At 39.8% G+C, this 27,065-nt stretch overlaps 1 protein-coding gene across 4 annotated transcripts in view; it reads right to left on the reverse strand.

The window, feature by feature from the left end:
• LOC126762728 (protein bric-a-brac 1) overlaps positions 1-9,940 on the reverse strand; it is a 211,921-nt gene extending 201,981 nt beyond the window's left edge. For 3 of the 4 annotated variants that reach the window (XM_050479694.1, XM_050479695.1, XM_050479691.1), the window contains exons 1-2: positions 9,563-9,940; positions 1,950-4,163 (exon numbers count right to left, since the gene is read on the reverse strand). In XM_050479694.1, coding sequence (XP_050335651.1) covers positions 1,950-3,950 — 2,001 coding nt within the window. In that variant the 5' untranslated portion in view covers positions 3,951-4,163; positions 9,563-9,940. Of the gene's footprint in view, positions 1-1,949; positions 5,068-9,562 lie in introns of those variants that run through there. The other variant, XM_050479692.1, reaches the window with a different exon arrangement.
• Positions 9,941-27,065: the final 17,125 nt, after the last annotated feature.

The raw sequence follows: 27,065 nt of genomic DNA on the forward strand, positions 1-27,065 counted from the left end.
TAAGAAAAAAACTAACTAAAATAAGTATTTTAAAAGCCATGCGGAAACCGATAAAAAGTATACTCACATTAATATGTGTTTGTGTATCGTACTAAACAGATAAATATGTATTCCATATACATATGTACATATGTATGGTGGGAATAAGTCCTTTGGTCGGCTTATGTAGTATTAAAGTTTTTATAGCTTTTGTACATATGTACATATGTAAATCGATTGATGTGTGGAATATTAATATATATGTACATATATTTGTATGTTATCTATATTCGGAATGAAATATAAAGGTAGCGGGAAGAGATATACTTACATACATATTCTGTAGTTTGTATAGCAACTATATCCTACAGTGATACGACATCAGCGGTTCCAAAAAATGAGCAGCTTCTTGAGAAGCAAATTATGTTTAGAAAATTTCAAATTAATATCTTAAAAAAATTAGGGACTATGTCGTGTATATGCCAAGGGAAATACCTAAAGTTGTGAAATGTCAACCAACCAGATTGTCAACATATTCGGCATAAGGTTTGTTGGCAAAACAAAAATCATTATAATCATTATATGCAGTATATGGGAGCTGTGGTAGTATCGACCCGATTTTATCTATTAACTATTATCATCAGAGATAACTCAAATATTGGCCGATATATGCAGTATAAAGTCATCCGGAGCGAAAATGTCTTCCTTTAAGACAATGCCAAAGCAACACACATTGATAGTGATTCGCCTGAAGCTCCGGGAACTTGGATGGGAGTTTCTTATGCATTCGGCTTTTAGTGTAGATCTGGCCCCAAGGGCTTATTGCTTGTTCCTATTTATGGCGAATTATTTTGCTGGTGAAATAGTCGCTTCAAGAGTAGCTTGTGAAAATTGCTGCTCCGACATGGGTTATTTTGTAAGCTTGCCAAGCCATACCTCACGTTACAACAATCAGCTAGTCGATAGATATGCAATACCGTGGCGGGAGAGCCAAGTGTAATATTTAGCAAGCAAAGAGAGTGCTTCGTCTATTCGGCGATCAACAGGAACAAATTGACAGCGAAGAAAAATTCCATAAAGTTGTATAAAGTGATTGGTGGTGGAAATTTTCATTTGAATGTTGCTATTTAAATATACAAATATTTATATAATCTTATTTGTATTCACTGTCGATGTATGTTGCCACTTACTCTGTTACAACTAAATTATTAAAAATTATTTTAATGAATAAACGAATGAGCCGTGAGCTGAGATACAAAGTGAAGCAGCAAACAACCCGCTAGGAAAATATACAGCCGAAATTTATCCAAAAGTCGTTCTTGAGAATGTAATAAGTTGGGTTCAGCATTGATCTCTCCACCCATTTCTTCCTAACTAGCAACGCTGCCCTTGATTGTCTTAACCTTCGAGAGCGAAAATTCAAACAAGCAATCCATATTTTTTTGTTTGAAAGAAAGCAGTGTCAAAACAAAGGCAAAATAGTGAATCGAAAATGACTACGCTAAGCTGTTGTGACGTTGTGCAATACTTAAGATTTCCCTACAGGGTATACACTATAAAACAAGGTGCTTGAGAGTATGTATGAGTTAGCGGCATACAAGTATTAACACGATCACAAGATCTTGATGCCTCAAGCATTAATACCGCTGTGGTGGCTAAAACGCAATGCCGATTAGTGTCACATTTGTGACGTCGCTGCGAGTAAATAATTAGTTTCAACGATGCTTATATGCGCGGCGTTGACGTGGTGTGTGGATACCGCGAACACGCGAGAATAAAAATCAGAATAAAACGTGATTTTCAGTGAGCGATCACTTAAATTATTATACTGAAATTTGAATTAATCACTTGGACGTCGAGTTCACATGTAATGTGTAGGTGGTTGTGATTGAGGAAACACCAGTAAGTAGTTAGATAAGTGGAGTTAAACATGAATTAGTTTAGTGAATGAAATTACTTAATAGACTCACCCGCTCTTCCTCGCGTATCATTTCCGCAATTCCCGGTTTTATTTCTAGATCATCGGCCAGTGAGGAAGTGTGATGATGTGGGGCATGCGTCGGCGGTGGAGCACTACCGTGTGGCATGCCCATTGCTCCCAAGTCCATTTGTGCAGCTACAGCCGCCGCCATCGCAGCCGCTTGAGAGCCCAGCGCAAAACGCGAGTCACTAGAGCCACCACCCTGCTCTGAACGACCGCTCACACCACTACTACCCACGGTTGTAGCTGTGAGTTGGCCACTAATCAAGCTGGACGGGTGTGTAGGCGTCACCGCTGATGAGGCAGGCGATGCGCGATGTGAGTGCAGGAGATGCGATTGTTGTGACTGGGCTTGTCCGGGAAGGTGTGATTGCTGTTGCTGCTGTTGTTGTTGCTGGTGATGTGCTTGTTGTTGTGACTGTTGATGCGACAGATGCGTAGCGACACCAGGTGGTGTGCGCATAGGACGCAAGAGAGATGGTGCCGGTGTTGTAGACGGTGAGGGCAGGTCTAAGTGAGTGGCGGTCTCGAGCAATGAAGGTGTTAGACGTGATGTACTACGCACGCTTGATTGCGTTGTGCTGGAGGGAACTGTGCCAGCAGCTGATGTGGTTTGAGGCGGTGTTATTATTGTACAATCGCGATCACGTTCCCGCTCCCGTTCGCGTTCAGCTCGTTCGGCCGCAATAAGACCACTTAAGGGACTTGGTGGCGGATTGAAGATCATGTCAGCTGATGGCCAACGTCGTTTACGTACGTGACGTGATTGTTGTTGTTGTAGTTGCTGCTGCGAAGCTTGCTGCTGCTGTTGTTGTGGCAAGAGTAGAGGAGATAGCCGTAACTCTAGATTGCTATTGGCACCGAGAATATCGCCGCTGGTGTTGCTGCCACTAGTTGCAGTACTGAAATCCCAGTCAGTGCGACCTAAGCGCAACTTCTTCTCAGCGTCCAGAAAAGATAACGGCTCCTCTGATTCCGCAAGCGGATCAGGATAATCCTTACGTTCACGTTTCGAGGCTGGAGATTCACCATCTCCGCCTCGCTTTGGTGAACACGATTTGGATGGAGAATGCAGTTCTTTCAGTAAACGTTCCGCGGCCGCTTCTTCTGCGGACACACTACCCGCGCTAACATCCGCCAGTCCGCGTACCTTCAGCATTTCTGCGATACGCAAAAGCGGACCAATCTGATCTTGACTAACATTGATCTCACCACGATACATGAATTCGACGATCGCCTTCAAATCGGACCAGTTGACATCACGCATGATAACAATGGGATGCTGGCAAGGTGTGTCCGAAAACAACATCTGAAAGTAGGGTGAGCACGCGGAGAGTATCATTTTGTGCGCCTTAATTGAACGTCCATCGCAAGCCAAGGTCACATCGACAAACGATTCGCTTTGCAAGAGCTGATCGAATACGCTCGTTAGATTGCTTTGGTAATTGTTCCAACGCAGACAAAATTGTTGCGGTACAGTGGCCGTCGAGCCAGTTGACGAATGCGGTGAGATGGCTTGAGCCGCCCCAACAGCACTAGTGCCACTGGGTGATATGACACGGGCCCCAATGTTCTCACCACCAGGTGTTGGCGTGTGTGCAGTGGTCGAGCATGCGGGTGGTATTGGCGATTCCTCACGCAACAGCGGAGTGCAGCGGTTTGCTTTAGACTCGTGTTCGCGCGTCGCTAAACTGTCGTCACCTTGTTCCACACCGGTTGCCGAGTGTGAAGGTGCTGGCGGTGGCGGCGGTGTAAGTGGACTGCCAAGAAAGCTTGGCAATACGGAAGCGGGTCGTGGCGGCGGTGGTTGTGGAGACGCGGGCGATGAAACCGATGAAGTCGATGAGGTGCGTGCTGCGAGATTGGCACGCTGCCGTGACAACATTGGACTTGAGAGTAGCGAACGAAAAGGCGATGAAGTTGTCGCACTATCGGCGGCGCTCAGCGGTCGTAGGCCGCCTCCTTGCGGTGGCGGTGAGTTGGACGACATTTTACCTACTGTCGCTCGGTGGTTAATCAATGATCACTATTTTGGTTTCGGTAGCGGCGGTTAGACTTGTTGGCTGACTAAAATTTTCATTCGTTCTTCAGAATTTAAGTTGTAAGAATGTAGTCATAATGGTATACACATTTTCTTTACATTCATATTTGTTTATATATTTTTATTTGGGTAAAATAATTTTTCTCACTTAAAAGATACATACTTTTGCATATATTTATAGGTTAGTTATTAAAAAGTTAGAATATAAGTATATATTTTTTTGTTTTTCAAGAAGTTTGATAGTTTTTGTAAAACTTATCTGTTTAGAATTTGTTGTGGACTTTAATTTATACGTTGACTTAGGACTAAGATAGATGGCTGATCTCCCATAAAGGCCAGAAAAAAACAGTAGTTGATTATTAAATTTTGGCAAAGAACCTTGAAACTGTCATAATTCTCCTTGGGTGTTTTAATTGTGAATATGAGAACGGAAGTATTTCAGCAGATATAGGTTTATATATAAATACACATACAGTGGCGTAGCTAGGGGGGGCGAAGGGGGCCGTCGCCGCGGGCGCAACGTCTTGGGGGCGGCAAAACGATCTTCGCTGTTTTTTAATATTAAGAAAAATACTTCAACAAATTTTTTTACAAGATTTATTACAAAAGATAAAGAGTTGTACACTCACAATATAATAATCTGAATAACAATGAAAAATATTAATTTTTACTCGAGTACTCTTCAGTCTTTGAATTTGTCTTATATCTTTTGGCTTATATCTTTCTTAAAAATAGTGATGCACTTTTCTAGCTTTGTCTAGCGACGTGTCACTCTCACAGTTACCCTATACTTTGAATGTAACAAATACTTTTATTTCTCCAAATTTTCAAAAATTGTATTTAAAAACTCCAATTCGGGCAAAAATTCCTGCAAATTGTGTCAAAACTGTACAAGATATATTGCGAAAATGGGTTTTTTCCACGGCTTTTAATAAGATGTCTTGTAAATTTACTCAAAACCCGTATTGTGAGAATTTTGGAACTTCAGAATGTGGCACTTTTGTTCGAATCACCTCATGGAACTTGTAGGTAGGTAGATAAAGGGGCGCGGCAGAACACCCTTGGCCCCGGGCGCCCGAAGTTGTAGCTACGCCACTGTACACATTCATAAAAAATCACGATGACGAGAAAAGTTGAAATCTGGGTGACTGTCTGTCTGTCCATCCGTCCGTACAAGCTGTAACTTAAGTACAAATTGAGATATCTTGCTGAAACTTGATATGTGGGTTTCTTAGTACAAAAAAAATTACGAGCTTCTAGATGGGCGTAATCGGACCACTGCCACGCCCACAAATCGCCATTAACCGAAAACCTATAAAGTGTCATAATGAAGCACTAAAATAAGATATAAAACTGTAATTTTGCACAAGGCAACACAGTAGCAAAGGAGACCTCTAGACAAAAAATTTTTAAAAAGTCAATAACTGATTACGCCAGAGACATTAAATCTTACTTCCGAGATGGTATAAAGAAGCTTTATGAGACTCGGTGTGAAAATTGGACTATGAAGGTGACACCGTCGACTTCTGGGGGAAATCCCATATCATAGGAACCCGAACGACTGATTTCGACAAAATTTAGTACGTGACATTCATTTAATATTTCCATGTCACAGTGTGAAAGCGGACGAAATCACCACCTTATGACCAAAAATTGCTTAAATCTAGTAAAAACTTATCAATCCCCTAAGTACCGGGTAGTTGAACCCCGGTATGTATAGCTGAGTTTTTATCGAAAGTAGCGATCAATGTGTGAGCTATACATATAATTGAAATTCAGGGTTTATACTTCTGTGACACTGGAATGTCTGTATGCCACAAATAGGGTGAAACGAGTAAATATTCTCCGTAGCCCCCAAATAGGTAAGATAAAGATTATCTCCATGAAAATGAAAGATCATATTTTTACTCAAAACAGTGTATCTTTGTGTTTAAAATAGATAAATTTTAGCGAAAACTTCACCTAGCCACTATATAACTAATATCAGGATTTTCGAAGGCATTTTGCAAAAGCTTACTAAAATCGGTTCAATAGGTTAATAGCTTAACCCGGACAAACAATTTGACACGTATTTTTATATATATGGATGTTATCATTATTTTATTATAATTCTATATAAAAATGCATATTTCTCAATGTATTATTAAAGAATGAATTGGTGGTATTTTTTGATATTTTAACGATTTGATCTGACATGCCGACGGCCTTACTACACATTTTTTGTATTTTTTGCAAAAGAAGCGTTAGTATAATGAAACTCACAAATGTACAAATTCTCTTCCTAAAAAAAAAGCTAGTGCGTTTCAAAAACTAATCTCACGGATCTGGAAGATGACTTAATCCGATATATTAACTTTGGCGGAATATAACTTATGTCATAGATTTAAGGATTTTGTATTTCAGATAGTAAATTTGCTTAACTCAAGAATTGATCTATTCGCTACAAATCGCCCTGGTGGCGCCATCTATATGTGCGTGAGAATCTGCTATCTTTATCGATTGTCCAGGGAGAATTTCATGACATTTCATTGATTCGAAGTGAAGTTATTATGTTTTAAGTGTCAGTATGTTTGTGTTATCGGTGCGAAAATGAGCTTCAAACAAAGAAACAACATTAAATTTTGTTTTAAAATTGTTAAAACTTTTACCGAAACGTTTGAAGTGATGAAACAAAAGTTTATGGCGATGATTGCCTATTCCGTAGCAGAATGCACGAGTTGTTTCAACGATATCAAAGTGGTCGTGAGGACATAAATGACGATCAACATGTCGGCCCATCAAAATCCGTGATCACCGCAAATTCCATCGAAACTCTGCGTGAATTCATCAAAAATCAGCCGAAATCAATCGAATCGAATTGAAATTCATGGAAATGGAATTGAACATCTCCAAAACATCGATTTATCGCATTTTTACCGAACATTTGGGCTTACGAAAGGTGTGTGCACGGTTTGTTCCGCACAAATTGACTGACGACCAAAAATTTCTCAGAATCCAACATTCGAAAGACTTCATTAAAGAGCTTTATTTGACCAAAAATCACATTTTAATCATTAACGTATCCCCGTATTCACCTGATTTCTTCCTTTTCGGAAAAATGCATTTGCCCATGAAAGGAAAGTGTTATGCAGACGTAGAGGCTATTTTGAATAAAATAAATTGATTTTGCCGAAAACAACAACATTTTTTCTGTTTTTGTTTAAGTTCTGTTTACTTTGGAACGTCCTTGTAATATTTGTTTAAAAATAACTCAAAAATGCCGCATTTGCTTTGACCTACACATTTTCGGTAAACTTTTGACGGAATTTTTTTCTTAAATGAACCACTTGATCAATTTTCACATTAAAGGAAATGACTTCTCTTTATACACATTTTTTTTATTTGGTGAAGATGTTTAATTAGAAAATAGTACATTAAAGCATTAAAGATCGTTAGTAACATCTCAGTAGAAAAACATTCTATTGTTTCCTGAGATTTTTGCAATTTTGATCTCGAAAAATGTCTACTAATATTAATGAAATTGAAGATGGAAACAGTTTTAAAAGCGAAAATTCAAAGTATTAACGTTATGTATTTCGAGAACCTAACTAAATTATTTCCATTGGGAAGCCTCCACTAATTGCCTATTTAAGGCACTTTCGGTATATGATATCTAGAAAAGCTATGACTCGATTTGGGCCATAGTGATTTTCATTGTTTTTTTCGGTAATTTATTATAAAGTTTAATAAACTAAACCCAATAAAAATAACGTTATGTTAGAAATCCATAAGGATTATCCATAAATGGATCGATAATCGATCTTTCGTTACCAAACTTCCATTAGTGTTGAACACAAATTTTAACAGGATATGTTAATTTTTATTAAAATAAAATATTGCACGGATGGTCGACGACGGACAAGGCAACATCCAGAATGAAGTATACAAGTATAGGGAGTAATGCCACTACATCGGAGATCGAAAAATGTTTAAACAGATTTTCGAATATTAACGATATGTTAATATTCTTTTATGGAAGATATCAAGCCCTTCAAAAACAACGTTTTCTAATTGTTTTAATAACAGAAAAATAACAATAAAAATATGTAAAGAGAAGTTTTAAAATAATAAATAAATATGATTGCGCGATCACGAAATTTCGGATTCCGATTTCTTATAAAAGAACTTTTGTTTAAAATACATGAGAACGCGAAAAATTTTGAAATTAAACATTACTAATAATAAGCCAGTAAAGGAGAAGAATAATAACTTAATTCCGCTACAGTCTTTAATTTGGTGAGGAATCGTTATTTTCGGCCGGAAAATGGATTTGATCGTGCTTCTTTGAACTTTTTTATTAACTCTGGTTGTGATCAGCTCTCCTTAATAATACCAATTGAGTTAGTCATACTATATACTTTGAATATTAGTGATTACTTTGGTTAGCATTAACGAATTATTGTTAATTAGCAACATTTCTTAATTATTTTAATTATGCAATTAACATTACTACTATAAGTTATATGTCTTAAGCAAACAGTTGTCATTTAAGAAGTAAAAAAATCATGAACCCCTAGCATTATTGCATACAAATACTTTTAACGATTTTGTTTTTTAATATTTTTTCATTTATTTTATTCTTTATTCTTATTATTGTTTTCTTTGCTGTTTCTTTCTATTTACATATGTACGCGTTTCTTCAACTCCGACATTGTTCATTACTTTTTCCAAACTATGACACACTTCACCTGAGCAAGCAACAGTGCACATACACACAATGAACAATATGAATTCATATATTAAATTATTGGTTTGTATGTGTACATATATACACCAGTGAGTACGTATAGGTGTTTGAACGGAAGTAGGCTTTCGAAAGTTTTGCGTGTGAGGGTATGTGTGAGAGCGTTCCGCTACCACACACATACATACATACATGTATATCATTACTTATTATAATGCACTTGTATGCTAATGCATAACATAATAGTGCTTGTGAGTATGTGTGCGCGCCTGTGTTGGGGCCACACATGCATAATGCAAAAATGTACCGGAAAACGCGCGATTACGCCATAGACACAGACGCATACGCACACACGCTCACTTTGATTTCACGTTTTTTGTTTTGTTCCGCTTCTTTCCGACAAACAAACGCCGGCACACAACCAATGCGTTGTATATTTATTAATGTTGTATTGTCACTAATACACAACAAATAGTATTTGTGTTACTTTTTTGTATTTTTCGTAGCGCGCGCGTTGTAAAATTTGTTACTCGCGTGTGGCGCTCAACACAACACAGCACAGCACAGCGCGGCACAGCGCCACTCAACTCTACTCAGTTCGTTGGCAATGCGAAACTCGACGCGACGCGACTCGCTGCGAATATGGCCGGCAACGCTAGCTTGTTGGCTAGCTGGCTGGCTGCTTAGCTCTTTGGTTAGTTCGCTGGCGGGCCGGCTGGTGACAGCCAGCGAGACGAGCAGTGGCAGCGGCAAAGGCGGCAAATGGGTATTAAGCTGTTGTTGTAATTGTTACTGTCTTGAATATACTTGTTGTTTGTTTTGTTGTTGCTGTTATTACTTTTCGCTTTGTTTGATTGGCGGTTGATGACGTGGCTCAGTGCGGTGTTGGGCGCTTGGCCACCGCAACCGCGCGTTGGCGAGCGGCAAGCGTGGCGGCTGCGACGACGCGCGAATTTCCCGCACACGACGATTTTTCACTTTTACCGTATGCCGGTATGCATGTACGTGTGTGCGCGCGCCTGAGCGCCTATGTATTAGTGTGTGTTAGTGTACGGAAGTGTATGTGTGTGTGTGTGGTTGCTTTCGTTATCGTGTCAGCCGTCTAACGTGAGTGTTGTGTGTCGTGTGCGCTTCGCTGTGTGGGTATTTTATGGCTGTATGTTGAAGTGACGTTCAACAACAAAGTCTTCTCAGCACGACCGTCTGAATTAGACTGAAATCGTTTCGCACATTTTGTTACGGAAAAACTAAACTGAACTCAACTGAACCAAACTGAATGCCACTGAAATCGCAACAACTTTGACTGGGGGAAATTTTCGCTGTCTGTTGCTGTTGTCTGCGCGCCACGGCTGCACTACAAGCACAAGCGCAAGCACAAGCACCGGCACTACATGCACGTAAGTAAGCAAGCAAGTAAGTCGGCACATTTACATACGTATGTACATAACTGCAAATATTGTACCTCCGACTTGCCTTAAACCGTTTCGTAGTTCCTGCCACTACAACTGCTGTTGCCGTTGCCGCTGCCGTTGCCACTCTTATCGCCGTTTGTTCTTACCATGCGCCCTGTTGTTCTTGTTGTCGTTTCAGTTTCGGCTGGCGCTGCTCTTGTTGTTGGTGTTGCTGTCGTGGGGAGACGCTAAAAAGCCAAACTCAAATCGAGGCGAGACGACAAGGCGCGCAGCACCGCCGACAGCATGGCAGTGGCAGCATTGTGGCACTCAGCCACCGTTGCACTAAAGCTCTAAAGTAGTTGGTCGCCGTCGCCTGCTTCTGCGGCTGCCACATTTCACTTACGTTTAATTGCGCTTGCTTGTGAGTGGCCGCGTACGCGCGCACTCCTCCAACGGCCGGCACTCGGGCAGGCAGCCAGCCAGGAAAGCCTCTGCACCACCTGAGCACCCCTGCGTGTGTGCTTTTGCACTATCCACACTGAGTAACAAATGCTGCCCGTCCTCGTAGTCGGTATCGTCGTCGTCGTCGCCGTGGTATCGTTGTAGTAGTTTTCGAGTAACTGCACACTCGTAAGTGTTGCGCTCGACGACGTCGTTGCAATGTGCTCTATCCGTGTTCGGCCGAGTCGTTGGTCGTTGTTTTCGTGTTGCACTAGCGTCGGCAATGTGTTGCCGGCAACGTTTGTAGTTGTTATAGCCTGTATGAGTTGTCGGTGACTCTACAACATCATCGGCGTCGTCGTAGTAGTTGTCGTCGTCGTCGGCATCACCGTCGTCGGTGTTCTCCGCATTGGCGTCGTCGAAGTCATTGAAGTCGTCATCGTTATCGTCGTTGCTGTCATTGTCTTTGTTGCAATCATTCTAGTTGCGCCTACTTTTGCTTTGATGTTGTTATTGTTTTTGGATTTGGGGGGCATTAGCGTAAACGGCGAAGTTTTGCGCGTTTACCGACGGCTTTCACATATGCCTCGTTGCCACAACAAAAACAACGGCAACATCTAAATGCAACTAATAGCGCTGAGTTTCGAGTGAGCAGCGGGCTTATTGGTCACTGCTACTGCAACTGTCTGCGCTGAGAACTCAAAAAAAAAAAACATTTTTATGGCTTTAGAAGTCATATTTTGGCATTGAAAAACCCTTTCGTTGAAAAAAATGTAAAAAATGGAAGTAAACGTTGTCTTAATGTCGGCAAAAGAAGTCAGTTTGATTCTTCCTTTTTCGAAACCTCAGAAAGTCTTAATATTATCAGTTCATTTATAAGTCGGATACACTTAGATCAGAAATTCACAAAATAGAGCTTCAGAAGATGATAAATCCTTGCATATAACTTTCTTTAGACTACCTCTTTATATAAAGAGAAAGAGTTTGGAAACAAAATTTTGACTTCCGCATCAATTCAGTTAGAGGTGTCGAAACAAACCTTTTGAAAATATTATATAATAATTTTTTATAAAGACCATCAGCTGATCTTGATAAAGCAATGGGTTCTAACCCAGTAAAGTATTTCCAGCGAAAGAGTTCTTCACAGTTTGTCCTTCTTAAAGTTTTTAGACAGCATCTAATTTAAACGATCATAACCTATTGAATTCAAGTAGTAACTCGTGAAGTTGGCTATCCTAGTATCCACCACCTTCTGTGATCTTTCCGTTATCAGCGATGTTCTTTAAAATGAACCTTTGCAGTTCAGTAGGTAGGAACGATCAGCATATTATATTTGTCGAAACCTCTCAAGAAGATCTTATCTGCACTCTGCGTCTGTGCGTCCGTCTGCGTCTCTTACCACTAGGATCCCTAGGTCTTTCAACTTAATAAATTTTCGAACACTACTAGTTGACACAGTATATTCTTCTAATAAGAAATGCTTCCAGGTCTCACCTCAAAATATGGCTCGATAACCTCCTTGTTTCTTATGTACCAGATTCAAGAAAGACAGAGTCAGCAACTGAAACATTTTAGCAGCAAAAGTTTTCGCCCAAATTTTAAGATAGGCGCAGCGAGGACAACACACACATGGCGCGTGAGTGCAACGACACCTTTCCCCACAATCTGAGGAAAGAAACCCGCTGAGAATGCAGCAGAAAACAGACGCACGCACACTTTTGCATAAAGCGCAGCGGCTACGCCATATTTTAGCTTTTAGGCCTCTCTAGTTTGCTGGCAATAAAAACGCACTTTTTTTGTAGTTGCAACAGTCACACTAGTGTGTGACCATCTGACGCGAAGGGTTGCACTGCCACCCGCCACTGGCATAAAGATACAACCGCGACGTCGTCGCTAGTCATACAAGGTGCCGCGCCGCTGTCTACATGTATGTACGTTACGCATATTAGCAGCTTAGGTCTAAAACGCGTACACACCGCGTGACGTTGTCTAGGCGCGCGTTCTTGATTGGTGGCGCGGTAAGAGCCTGCTCATAGAACGCGCCCGCGCGCTGCATCCATTTAGCATTTGCGGCAATAACAGCAATAAAATTAGTTTGTAGTTTCCGCACTCAACTACATGCAAAGAGTGTAAGCTAAGCCCAACGCAAACGCGAAGTTTTGTCTAAAATGTGCGCCTACGGTGAACGTCGTTGCAATCGCTTTGTTCTCAAACTCACGGTGGTTCAGTGATTTCAGCTGTAACGACGGCGCACACGCATACAAACGCAACCAAATATGCGCGCATTTCCTGTGCGAGCGAACGAGGCTTTTTCCCGTCTAAAGGAATGCATGCGCGCACACACATACACCTGCATTCGTGCGTCCTGCTGCAGCGCAACAGTCAATGCTTACATGTGTGCAGCGTGCACATGTTCTGGCGCCCTCTCATGATAACCCACCATCCACCCAGCCGTGTGCATTCTACGCGCATCGACACGATGTGATTGCAACCCTGCCAGGGCTGTGCCTCCTTCAACGATGCTACTAACTAATCGTCACTCAACAACGCCATCTCTAAGTACAGCAAAAACCAACAAAATTGCGAATGCGTTAGCTCAAAACTAGCGCCGTCCTCGCGTTCACTCGAAATCACCACAACTCCTGTGTGTTGTTGTCTTGTTTTTCTACTGTCGAAAATGTTCCGACTTTTTGGTGCGCTCTCCTCTTTTTTGAGGGAGCGTCTGTGTTCTTGTATGCCTCGCGCCCGCTGGACTCCTAACGTGCGTATCTAACTTGTGCCCAAAAACAATAACGTGTATAAGAAGGGGGCCTCACTAGCCAGCATTTGTTTTTGTGTCCAGCCAATTTTCGTTGCTTCTCGGTTGCTGTTCTCATTGTTTCTGCTGTTGCGTTGCATTCATTGCATGGTACGCTTTGGCGCTCCTATTTTCTTAAACCTCTCAACCCCAGCCCTTCGGTTCTGTTGTATTTTGATTTTTAACTGCACATTTCCACATACATATGTACTTTGTAGGTCTATTTTAGATTTCATTTCCGGCACCTAGTATCGCATTTTTTATATGCACAAAGTTTGTTGTGGATCTGCTTAGAAAGCTGTGAGGTAATTTTATGTGAGAGTTAGAGTTAGGAGGCCCATCGTGGAGAGTATTGCAGTTAGAACAGCGAATTTCTTGTGCCTCGAAAGAAATTTAAAATTTTTTTTAGAAAACTTGATATTGGAAAGAAATGTATCGTATGCATATTGGTATAAAATTAGGGTATAATATGAGTAAAAGCTATGATGCTTATGGTCGCTTAATAGATTCTTCGGATCCCTTTTGATTCAAGTTAAAATTCGTTCAAATTCTTGGTCGACTAGTAAAGTCGTCAATATTTAATTCACCGATCAAATTGATTTACGCAGTAACCTATCTATATGTACATATATTGACTTATATACATATATCTGAACAAAGTGATCTTCTTCCTCCATCAATCATTCGATCAATTGTCAAATTAAACTAGAATATATTTCCTTATAACGTTTTAAATTATTTGTCGGAAATCTATCTACTTATAGTCAATATATTCAAAGGTGCTTATGGTAAATATAAATGCGTCAATATACTCTCAATTCGTCTTTATATTTACGCAAAATGTTCTCTAAATTGCCGCTAAATATTCTCACTATCTGACAGCATGAGCTTAGCTCTGTCTAACTATCCATATCATCTAACAATGTATTGGTTTATAACCAGATATGCCTAAACATTAGCCTATCTAGATTTCAGAAAAAACTTATTTGTCTATAAATTTATTTATATCTATTTCTACATTCCACGAATTTTCTGAAATTATAAAAGGCTGTTGTATATTCGAAAGAGGTGAGACCTCTATATATTTGGGATTGGTGTGATGTCGTAAAATCTTTCTGAAATTAAATTGATGACCATCATAACTTCTTAACCTAAGTCAGTCTTCCGGAGTAGTAACTTCGATAACATTACTAATAGCCAAAAAATAATATAATAAGGTCAATAATAAACCCTACATCAACTTGTCTACATTTGTGGGAAGTATATCAGATCAATGAATGATCTCCCTTTATTTGGGCTGCCTAAAAATATTTCAGGACCCTTCAGTTATTACAGTTTATCGATATATTCAAAACTTATTAAAAAATAAATGCCACTAAAATACCAATATTATATATAGAACCCAGATAAGACGATTTTTCCTAATATCGAGCCCTCGTATAACGATAGTTTTCACAATCGCAACTCTCGTGCTCCCTCTTTCCACACATGTCTTCTAGCATTTACCAAAATTTTTTCGTAACTCTCTTATGACCCAACCACCTACCTCATATATCCCCTACTTCTTCAACTCACGAGCTCCCTAACGCACAATCAATGCACAGCCCTTGAGCTAACCAGAGTGTGCCCCTGCGTCGGCAGAACGCGCTTTTACAAATCGTAAGAAAAATGCAATGAGAATTCAGTTTTCCAATTGCCTGCGTTCGTATTACCGAAGCAATGCACACACACATATGTTTATGTATATATATGTATATATATATAAGTATGTGAAAGCGCGTATGTGTTTGCGACCGTTTTGATAATTGGTGCTGTTTGGCGAATGGTGCTGCTTTCGTTGCAGCGGCATGCGCTATTACGGGCTCATTACAACAAGCGCTCACTCACACATGTCTAGCATGGGAGCGCGCTCACCTACTCGCCAAGCGCAGCTGGTTGTGAGCAGCGGCTGTTGCAGCAGGTAAACAAAACAAACCCATTTGTGTTAATGCGAGAGTCGCTAGTGGAACGTTTGGCAGTGAAACGCGTTCGATTGCGACAGCACATGTGCTCTGAATTCGCCGTGCAGCGAGTGTGTGCCTCCCTCAGCTGGGGTTTGTTTAAAGCTACCAGAAAGTGACAACGACTCAATGAGTAATTGTTTTATATGCGCTCTCTTCGTGTTTTTATGGGCAATTTGTGCTTGGCACTTACGCTAAACGTTTTGGCTAAGAGAGCGAGCTGTTATTCTTTGCATTTTTTTCGAACTCTTGCATAGCGCCTTGCGTATTTTTCGTGGCAACAGCTGAACCCCCTTAAAACTGTAGCTCCTCAGCTTGCTTATATTAGAGTGTAAGTGCTTGGTGTGCTTTGCTAGCATGTTGCCGCTCTTTGAGTTAGCGCTCATTTAGAAATATGCTGCTATTATCATTTGTTTCGAGCAAATCAACAACAAAACGTCGAAAAGCCGGCATCTCATTCGGCTCTTAAGTTAGCTGACTTCGACTTGCTCTTAGTATTTATTGCTAACATTTTTTATAGAGCCCTGATAGAGTCCAGTCGCGCTCACATTGAAGGCGCCATACTTGCACTAAGCGCGCTAGCGGTCTCTTACCATCATCCTATAAGCTTTAGATGAATATGCTTGCATGTGAATGTTTGTGTGCGTGTGTGTAGATTATTTTTCATTTTATATTTGTTGTTGTTGTTGTTGCGCAAGAAATAATTATAATGCATATAAGTATATGCAAAAGCCCCGGCGTACGCGCCTCCTCTTCATTATGCCCACCCATTCGCGTTGTCACTACAACAACTACACACATTCACCCGTGTGGAACTGCTCACACACATACAGTTAGGGGCTTGTGATACATGACCACTGATATTTAAAATATTGTATATACATATTATATGAAAACTAATATCGGAAAAAGCAACAACTAAATAGCAGACAACATGCAGTTGGCAGATTGATTAAAAAAATATCAACTATATTTTATTCCTCCACACGCTCGGCTGGCAAGCGCTGAAAAAATAGGTGAGCAAGTGAGATCGACGCTGAGGCGAGAGCGATGCGAATATATAATTGTACGTTTGCTAAAATATACGCAAAGGTGTGCATATACTACATGTGGATGCATACACACACATATTTAGATATATGTATAATCTCATATGCATATGTGTTAGTGTATATATTCGCAATTGTTTAGTTGCACTTATGCAATGCGTGTAGTGTTGTTGTTACAGTTTTATTGTTTTCCTGGTTTTTATTGTAATTTTCACACAACAGCATGTACATATACATACATATATGTACACACATATGTATATCTATATAAATATAAAGGCATTTAAAATAAAGATTTGTTTGTTGCTTTTGCAATTGCTTAACTAATAGGCGTATTCGTTTCAGACTTGTTGTTGTTTAGTTTTTATTTATATGTAAACAAAAAAGAAATATATTTCATAATTGGTCACATTTCAGGCGCTGCAATTAAGGCGGCACCACCCACCCAAGGCATTGTTATTGGCCACAGAGTTTTATGTAAAAACACGGATTTACATACATACTTATATATAATATATTCATTATACATAAAATGAGTTTATAAATAAAATATTTTCGCATCAGAAAAAGTGGTTTTTTATAAGAGATTTTAGTTGATTTATTCTTAATATTTTTGAACAAATGCTTGTATGTATACATACATACATACTTATATACATATCCTCTCGCATTTCATATTAAAGGCATATACTATATATATTTCCGACAGCCTACCTGCAAAGATATATATTGATTTGAACATTCATGGTTTTGAATATTGCCGCTGCGAGCTAGTTTGGAATGAGTTCTTTTGTTTTTCCACGCATATTTTCGGCATATACATATGTACATATATGTTACCCAAACTATTGTATATCTGAAAAATTTAGTTTAAGGAATTTATTAAAGATATCTTACATATTAGCCGACACATCCTGTATAAAGACAAACGGAAGTTCCAAAATCCTCTTCAGCTTAGAAAAAGGAAACGATAGATACTGTTTTTGTGGTGAACGAGGGCGAGAGAAAAAACCTGGAGGTCACATACAAACTTCAAGGGATCAAGAGCAGAATAACTATTGGCAACAGGTGCTACTCGCAAATCAGTAATCAATTGAGAAACAGATCCCCCCCTCGACGAACATAAAGTACTGTCTAGAAGTGTTTCATGACTATCGTTTTATTATATGACACAAAATACTTAGAGCGTACGAGAATTCTGTTCTTCGCAAGTTTTTTGGAGCGGTACAGAATATATCATATGTATAATTAATGTATTTATTGTATTTGCGACGGTTTCTGGGTCTGTCTCCAAGTTTTTACGGAACTGAAACCATCTGTAGATTGTTTCCGAGGTATGGACTTTTCGGAATGAGTTAATTTAGTAGTGGCATCAGCTAAAGACTTCATCTTGTTATTGATTTTGAAAACCAATAGACCTTCTATCTATGCTTGTAATATAATTAAAACTTCGAATTTGCGATGAAAAGAAAATTGTTGTTTATTATCGAACTAAGCCCAATAATATTCCCCACAACAAGCCGCCAAGAATGCTTTGTATGGCCTCACGTATCTATGTACATAACATATGTAAATTTTTCTAAATATATTATGTATTTTGTACTTTCAATATATACATAGTACATACATAGGTGCATATACGTATGTTTACGTATGACCACATATTTTTTGTCTGATTCGAATGTCGCCGCCTGACTAGCATCATTAATATTGTAACGAGATGTTATATGCCAAACACATATCCCAACCAAATTGCATTAGCAACAATAACAACATCAGCAAAAACAACATTATTGGCACAAGTAGATAAATAAAATCGGCATAAACGCTGATGCAACGGTACTTCACAACACACCTCCCCACAAAAATCTGCCCCGGCGGCGGAGTGGCAGAGCAAGTAAGCCTAACTCGAAGGGTCAAAAGATCCCTTATAGAAATGTAAACTCACATAAAAGCGTCTGCAATGCCAAGCCATGCTATGCTATGTTTTGCGCTGCGCCGCACGAAGGGGATAAGCAAAGTGCGGAATATGACGAAAATCGCCAGCGTATGTCGCATTTGCTTCCCTAAGCTAAGCTGTGGCAACTATGAATACTGTGTGGCATTCCTATGCACACAAAAGTACACTTATATACGAATGAGTGTGCGTGTATTTGTGCAGGCATAAGCCCAATGTCCTTTTTGCATTGCAGTCGCATGCAACAGCGGTCGTCGTATGGTGACTAACGGTGAAAAGTGTCGTTAAGCCTATTTAGCTGCTTTGAGTGAGTGTGTGATTGTGTGAGAGAGATGGTGTGTGGGGCAGCTTTGAGAATATTGCATTAACCAAATGTTGCACTGGTCTATACATGTCAACGAAGGAAGGGAGCGGCGGGGCCTTTGGAATTGCGAGATGTATAAAAAGCAAAGTGGAATAAATGCACAAATAACGCGACAATAAAATATCACCAAAGCGCAGGCATGGCCAGATGAAGTGCAATAAGCAGGGGGGCGGTGGGTTGGCGCGGTGCCAGCAAAGATGCACCCAAATGCATGTGTGTGGGTGTGTGCGTTGTTTTGCATATTGCATGGTCGCGTAAATTGGCTAAGCAAGTGCGCTTTCATGCCCACCCAAAAGTGCACTTCACAGGCGTTAGCTGGAAAATATCTAACGGTTGAGAACATAAATGTCGCGTCCTGGTACAGCTGAAAAATATGTTTATAAATACACACACACACACACGAATTTTTAGTGTATTTACTCATGCGTTTGCAGAGCGTTGGACGCAACTCAAAGTGTGCATGTGTAATGGTGCACCCTGTAATTTTGTTAAGAGGTGGTAATTGACAAATGGTCCACTTGAGGTGGAGTTGAATATGGTATCTTATCTGACTTACTAACATTCCAGTAAACGTATTCCAGTTGGAAGAAATAAAATTTATTACTGCTATCGGGTGATTTTTTAAGAGCTTGATAACTTTTTTTAAAAAAAAAACGCATAAAATTTGCAAAATCTCATCGGTTCTTTATTTGAAACGTTAGATTGGTTCATGACATTTACTTTTTGAAGATAATTTCATTTAAATTTTGACCGCGGCTGCGTCTTAGGTGGTCCATTGGACTACGAAGTCCAATTTTGGGCAACTTTTTCGAGCATTTCGGCCGGAATAACCCGAATTTTTTCGGAAATGTTGTCTTCCAAAGCTGGAATTGTTGCTGGCTTATTTCTGTAGACTTTAGACTTGACGTAGCCCCACAAAAAATATTCTAAAGGCGTTAAATCGCATGATCTTGGTGGCAAACTTACGGGTCCATTTCTTGAGATGAATTGTTCTCCGAAGTTTTCCCTCAAAATGTCCATAGAATCGCGAGCTGTGTAATAACCAATATATAAGCATTTTATAACTCAAACTCAAATTTTGTTTCAATTGGAGTGGTTTCTATTATATCGTTTTTCCTACGTCTGTAACTTATGAAACGTGATGTTACGTTATTTTGCATTTTAGGTGACGATATGCATGTATGTGTGTGAGTTTGTTCACCTAATGGGTTTTTGTTACACCCAAGCTCAGTGAGATAGATGAAGGGTAGTAGATCAAAATGATCAGGAAGACGGGAAGATTACAATGGCAGTCTTTTCGTGCAAACTGAGATATCTTGATGACTTTACTTGGTACGCTCTATGGTATTGGACACGGATGAGTTTGGGAGTATGTAGTAATATAAATTAGGCATCCACCTCAGTAGAGAGTACTATAATTAGTTGACCTTGACCGTGGACCAGGTGTGGATTTGGTGAAAAGTTAGACAAAAACCAGCAAACCTTGTAATATTTGTCGAAATGTTTCATAAACTATTTGACCATTTTTCCTCAACGCTGTCTTACACACACTTCACACACACTATCACATAAGAGTGTCACCAGTCTAATAGTCTCAGATTCCTCTAATCCAGTGGTTCCCAAACTTATTTTGTCTACCCCCACTTTGAGAATAAATATTTTTTTAGCGCCCCCATTTTTTCACCTATTTAAAAACCACTACAACTTCAAATTAATTATTGTGACGTATGTATATACATATGTATATTAACGGAGAATTCTAAACGAAACTTTTACTATAACCAGCAACTTGAAACCTGAACGCAGTAGGTAACATACAACGGCGCTTAGGTCTCAAGTTAACTCATACGGGCTACACCTGCCAATAAGAATGATTACTGAAACACAACTTTATAGTATTAAAACAGAGAATATTTTATTAAAAATAAAACTAAAATAATCGATCCATATATAAAATATATAAAAACTAATGTGATGGATGAATCTGATGCTGTTTAATACGTTTGTTAACATCAGGTTCCAATTTACTCAAGAACAGTCGCAAGTCGCCACGTTCGGTAACAAGCAAACGACTTCTCTTTTTAGTTAGCAGTGTTGTCACAGCACTAAATAAATAAATCCACGTTCACACAAATATGACGATGGGAATGCTATCAAGAATCGTTGAACGATTGACCACAATCCAGGGTACAATTGCGAGATCGGTATTTGTAGCCAAAATTCTTGGTAACCATTTTTGAACTTGATTTTTATTTCCTCGTTTGTTGTCAATTCTATAAGTTTATATACTGATAAATTCGGAAAATTGTGAAACTCACGTCTGCCCAGATTCTTTTTGTGTAGAAGCAGTTTGGCTGCAAAAGCAGCAACGACGTTTTTTGTTTTAATTAAATTTAGTTTATCGCCTTGCAATTGGAGATGCATGTCGTTGAACAATTTATACAGGTCTGTCCTGTAAGCTATATCATTCTTTGATGTTATGAGCTTGTCTTGAAATTCTGTATCTTTAGTTTCCAAGACCTCTATAACAGAGTCAAACAGGTTGTAGAATTGAGTCAGAAAATTGCCTCTTGATAGCCAACGCACTTCAGTGTGAAACAACAAACGATTGAAATCCTCGTCATTAGTAACACAAAGCTGATGAAATAATCTATCATTGAGGGAACTGTTGCGGATTTTATTGACTGCTTTGATGACATATTGCAGTGATTGAAATAGTTTTTCACTTAAGTTTCTAGCAACTAAATGTTGTCTATGAATAACGCAATGTACACCAAGGACATCTGAAATTTTATTTTTTAAGTACGCTGTGAAGCCTTTATGGCACCCTGTTATAGCCAAAGCGCCACCCGTAGCAACTGAAATAATATTCTTCAAAGGAATTTCTTTCTCATCGCAAAACTTTTCCAATAGATTGAATATGGTTTCCCCTTTTGAATCGGTCTCTAATTTTTTATCAAATAATAGTTCTTCGCATATTTTCTCATCTTTAATAAAACTCACGTAAGACAACAACAATGCTTCATTAGTTGGTAAAGTGGACTCATCCAGCTGAATTGAAAATTGACTTGACCTCAGGTAATCGCACAACGATTCTTCAATGTTTTCAGCCATTTCATCAATTCGTCTTTGCACAGAATTATTACTCAAAGGAATTTTTCGGATAATATCTACTTCATTTATTGCTGGCAATATTAACTCTTCTCCGATGTTATGTGGTTTGCCTTTTTGAGCGATTAACAAAGAGATATTGTACGAAGCTCGAAGTCCGTCGTCATCTTGCTTAGCAGCCGCCGAAAATAGTTTTGCTACACTTGGCTGAGTATTATGCTTCTTCTCTAGGTCTTGAAAATATGCTACATTCTTGTCTCTCTTATCTGGATGCATTTTATTCAAATGATCTTGCAGTCTTGAAGGCTTCATTGCTTCATTCGAAAATGTTTTTAGACATAGAAGACACAAAGGCGAGGATGGGTTTGTGGGATTTTCAATGAATCCGAATTTAATGTATTCCGCACAGTATTGCCGTCTCTTCTTTTTTACTTCCGACATTGTTTTGCTTTTAGAAATACGTTTAACTTCGCGAGTAGTGTAAAGAAAGCGTAAGTAATGCTCATCTATTGCGCGCAAAACCACAAATGAATATAAAATAAATATTACATTGTTTATATAGGAATGCTTAAGCACAATTATTATATAGTAGTCCAAAAATATGAATTCTTATTTTTCCTAGAAATACATTTGTAAAAAAAGGATCTTTCTCCTTTTCGTATTATCTTATTTTTCCCAGAAATACATTTGTAAAAAAAAAGGATATTTATCCTTTTTTTATTTTCCACATAAAAGATTTAAGGAGTTCAAAAGCTCAAAACGTGCGTTACATCAGCTACCTACCCGACGTCATTTCGCAAGTGATAAAATAAATTATTCAAGAGCTCAAAGCATTCGCTACATCAGCTCGAACCTACCTACCCTACACCTTTGCGCAAATGATTATATTATGATATTAAATGCCCACATACAGATTTGGCAATGGCAATAGCAATACGTTTGACAGTTAGTATTCTATAAATTCTATCCCGTCGAGATGCCCCGTTATGAAACGGAGCGACCGATTGACATGATTGACATGATTTTCATTTTTTCTATATTCAATAAAATAGGACAGATACATATATGAAATACGCGGAGAGAAATATAGAACCGAGTTTGAGCAATCTTTTAATTCATTTTTGTTGATGTTCACAAGTTGTTGTTGAGAGTCGAGAGCTCATGAAGTCGTTGTCTAAGAGGCCTCCTAGCTAAATAAAATTACAAATAACCCCCCAGGCCTCTACACAACGCCCCCATTTTCTTTCTGGGTCTCTTACCGCCCCCCTTGACACCAGCAGCGCCCACAAGGGGGCGTTATCGCCCACTTTGGGAAACACTGCTCTAACCCAACAAACGAGGTTTTCGAAAATTCGGTATGGAATATTTATTGAATTCAATTTTAAAAATACATAATTAATAATACTTCGATTGAAATCGAGTTAGGTTTAAATTCATATTTTCTATATGTTTCGATTTAAAGATTATTCAAGCGAGTAACTTCAGCCCCCAAGTACCATGTATGACAGCCGAAGTATGGCGTGATTGGTGCTGTGCTCGCCAACGAATGTTTCAACATAAAGGTGCATGTTTTTTGTTGTTCCATTGCAATCAGCGCGTACAGTAATAAGAGAATAGAATTTCTAACGTTAATAACAACAATAGAAACAATAAAATAACAGCAAAATCGACAGCATACAATACGCTGGAGAGCTTCGACAGCTTGGAGACGAAGGCGCATGCAAGTATGCATGTGTGTGTGCGTGCATATGTAAACTCATGACGGCCTCGGCAAGTTCGTCTGCAAGCATTCGATTAGCGAAAATATGTCTGCATGTGTAGAGTCTTAAAAAAGAGGAACATAGAGGCTACTGGTCGGTCGGTGTAATGTCGATGAGCAGCTTCGTAGACAATGGACCACAGCAATTGGTGCTGATGATGGTGCAGCGGTGAATGTGAGCGCGTGAGTGATTGCTCATTGTTGGCCCGAGAGTCGTGATGGCACCGAGTGGGAGTCCATAGCTTCCAGCAGCAGTAAAGTGTCTGCATTTTATACAACAATTTATGTGTTTAGCGGGTGACGATGACGACGTGCAGACGAAATGATGATGACCAGTGGTATTGAAGGAGCCCAAGCAGCTGTTGTGAGCGTCGATGGGGAGCGGCGCAAACTAGACACAAACGGTGAGTGGAACTGGTGCAAATGCGCGTAGATAGCGTGGTGGAGTTGGTCAGTAGCGGGGCTGGCTACACCATAAAGGGGTATCCACCACCATCATCGTCGTCGGCATCGTCATCGCTATCGTAGACCAAAGTAAGCGGCCGATGGAGTTGAATGTTAAGCGGGAAGGATGTCGTGTAGCATGCAACTGCGGGTGGGAGAATGCAATGAAGGTGACCAACGTTAAAAACGACATTTGAGCAGCGCCACGCCGTCATGTGTGTGTGGGTGTGTGCATGTGAGTGTGGTTAACGGCGACGCGTGGAAGGGATTTTCAACTAGAAATATTGCGAAGAACGACAACCACCTTCAGATACACAAACAACACATCTACGTACATATAAATGTGTGTATGTGTGTGCGCATATGCGTTTGTGCTTAGATATCTATTTGTATTATGCACATTCACATGCAACCCTCATGTCTCGCTGTGTTCACAAACGCAGACACACAGCCAAATATACGGACAACATCAATAGCTTTGCAACAACACAGCTGTATGTATTGTGGACACAACAAAAATGCAAATATTCAAAAACATAAAATGCGAACATTGCATCCAGACGCAGCAGCAGGAGCGGCAGCGGGCGACATCGCGCCATTCAAGGCGTTCGTGGCACTAACGACGCTGGGGGTGTATTCGCGATGGGGCTAACTGGTTCTGAATTGCTGAGACGGTGGTGAGGGCGCCGCCAAATAGAATCAAGTGGAGAAAACGGACATGATTATATATATAAATATAGGCAGGGAATTTGCTGGTTCATCGCGCGCTCGCATCCACTTATTATAACTGTACATGTGCGAATGGAACGAGTTCTTAGAACGCTTCAAGCAAGAGGCGCAGCAATCACCATCTGTGGTCAGCACCCACTGTATTGCCGGTATATCCGTATACACATACTACATATATACATATGTGATGCAGTAGGGTATTCAAAATCCCTTCCTTTTGCATATCTCAGTTAACGATTTAGACGACATTAGTACCGTTTACCTAGCTAAGTTCTAAGCAAGTCGGATTTCGACCTATCGGCGTACCATTGGCAGTGACGCTACAATTATAAGCAGCAATTGACCGAAGAAATAAAAAGTTACAACAGCAACATTGTCATATCTCCGGAAACTTTATGAAAGTTTCGGATTTAAGACACTAAAAGTAAGAGAAGTGGGATAAAATAATTTATACACCTAGAGTTCACAATTTCTAGTACTTAGCATTCGTAATCGGACAGACGAAGTCTAGGAAACTAATTCGGACAATCACCACCCCCCTCCCCCCCACAAGTCCATTGAAAATTACGTTCAGCATATTAAATTAAATTCAGCAAATGATAAAGAGTTTCATTACGACTTCCACAAATCTTGCATCTCACGAATCTCGGTTCAAAAGCTATAAGCCTAACTCCAAGAAAAATTGTATATAAGAGTTCAGCAAAAAAATGTTGATTGGCTCTCGGCGGTTTGTCGATATGCGACGGATTTTTTTATGCATTCCTATTAGTTCTGAGCCTCCCGATGGATATGCGTCTCTAGCTATTCAAGTGGGTTTATTCGAGGCCTCACGTAAAATTAGTCTATTTACATAGCCCAATCTAGCATATTGGTTCAGCGAAATTTTCTATGTTGGGTCAAAAGTGTATATCGTCACCTGAAATGCAAAATAACGTATCATCAAAAAATTCGAAATTGAATGTCCTATTGATTACGCTTCACTACATAAAATTACATACATAATATAACATATGGTCAACATTTTCTGGTTCTCCGATCAAATATAAACTAGTTTTGTCCAATATTAAAATTTTGTTTCACTCATGTTTCATTTTATTTCGTGTTTCATTCATGCCACTGTAAATTTCTGAAAATGTTGTTACGTTATTTTGCATTTCAGGTGACGATATGTAAAGCTGAAGGTTACATGTGTATCAATTCGTACATGAGGGCTGTACCTGAAGTCTACATTCATAAATAGCGCAGCTCAAGCCAAAGAAATTATTTACGGTTTAGTGTTTTTGTTGTTTTAGCAAGATTTTTCTTTAAATAGTAAGGTTTTATTGAAACTTTAACTTGACCTTTCCACAAATTCAAAAATATGTCCTCACATTTCAGCACCTCTTTTTGCTCCACTGTACTACACCTAAGACACGCTGCAAGTGGATCCACGCCCTTCCTGCCACCCATTGCTTTTCCTGTTGCTGCAAACTTTTTATTGCAGACTAACATTGTTGTAGTAGTTGATTTTCCATTGGGTTTAATGTTTGCTGCCGATTACAAATACGCCTAACAACTGGCGACGACTACGAAACAACCAGCCGACCACGACTGCAACGGCGACAAAGTACACGACGACGGCGACTGCGGCCACACGCATTTTTCTTGTTGTACCCACTACAGAGCATACGAGTACATCGAAGTCGCCGGAGGGGTTGCGCGGTGCGTATACGTGATGAGGGGTGCCGTAGCTGCCGATACCACCAACAGCAAGTGGCATTGTCGATGGATGCGGACCGGCACTGACGGCGTTGGCGACTAATGAAATTGGCGTTCTTTTAGAAAACGAAGCTGTAGGCATCGATGTTGCCATAGCTTCGGCTGAAACTTTGCCATTTCTGTTATTGATAGATGCAAATGAAAGTGTGCGCATGGTTAAGCACACACACACGCAAAACCATCTGCATGCTTGCACACATATGTACGGGCTTGTAAGCGAGTGTGTGAGAAGCTGGTGCTTACGCTGGTGTATGCAAGTTCTTGCTTGAAGGGTTTCAGACTTTCTCTGCGATTTGGCCGCGGCGGCATTGCCGTGGAGCGAAATAAACGCGAAACTGTACACGTCGTGTCACTCGATCGCTTGACCACAGAGGCACAGACGTTGCGCACCCCTCCACACACATACATATGTATACACATACGTGTATGAGTGTGTGTTGCAGGTGTTATTAGCATAGCAATAGTTTTTCTTTCCAATGCCGTCGTTGTTGGTGCCATTTTGGGTGTAAGAATTTTGTAACATCGAAGCGTCCCACGA

This window comes from Bactrocera neohumeralis, chromosome 6, assembly GCF_024586455.1.
Source record: "Bactrocera neohumeralis isolate Rockhampton chromosome 6, APGP_CSIRO_Bneo_wtdbg2-racon-allhic-juicebox.fasta_v2, whole genome shotgun sequence".
NCBI classification, from domain to species: domain Eukaryota; kingdom Metazoa; phylum Arthropoda; class Insecta; order Diptera; family Tephritidae; genus Bactrocera; species Bactrocera neohumeralis.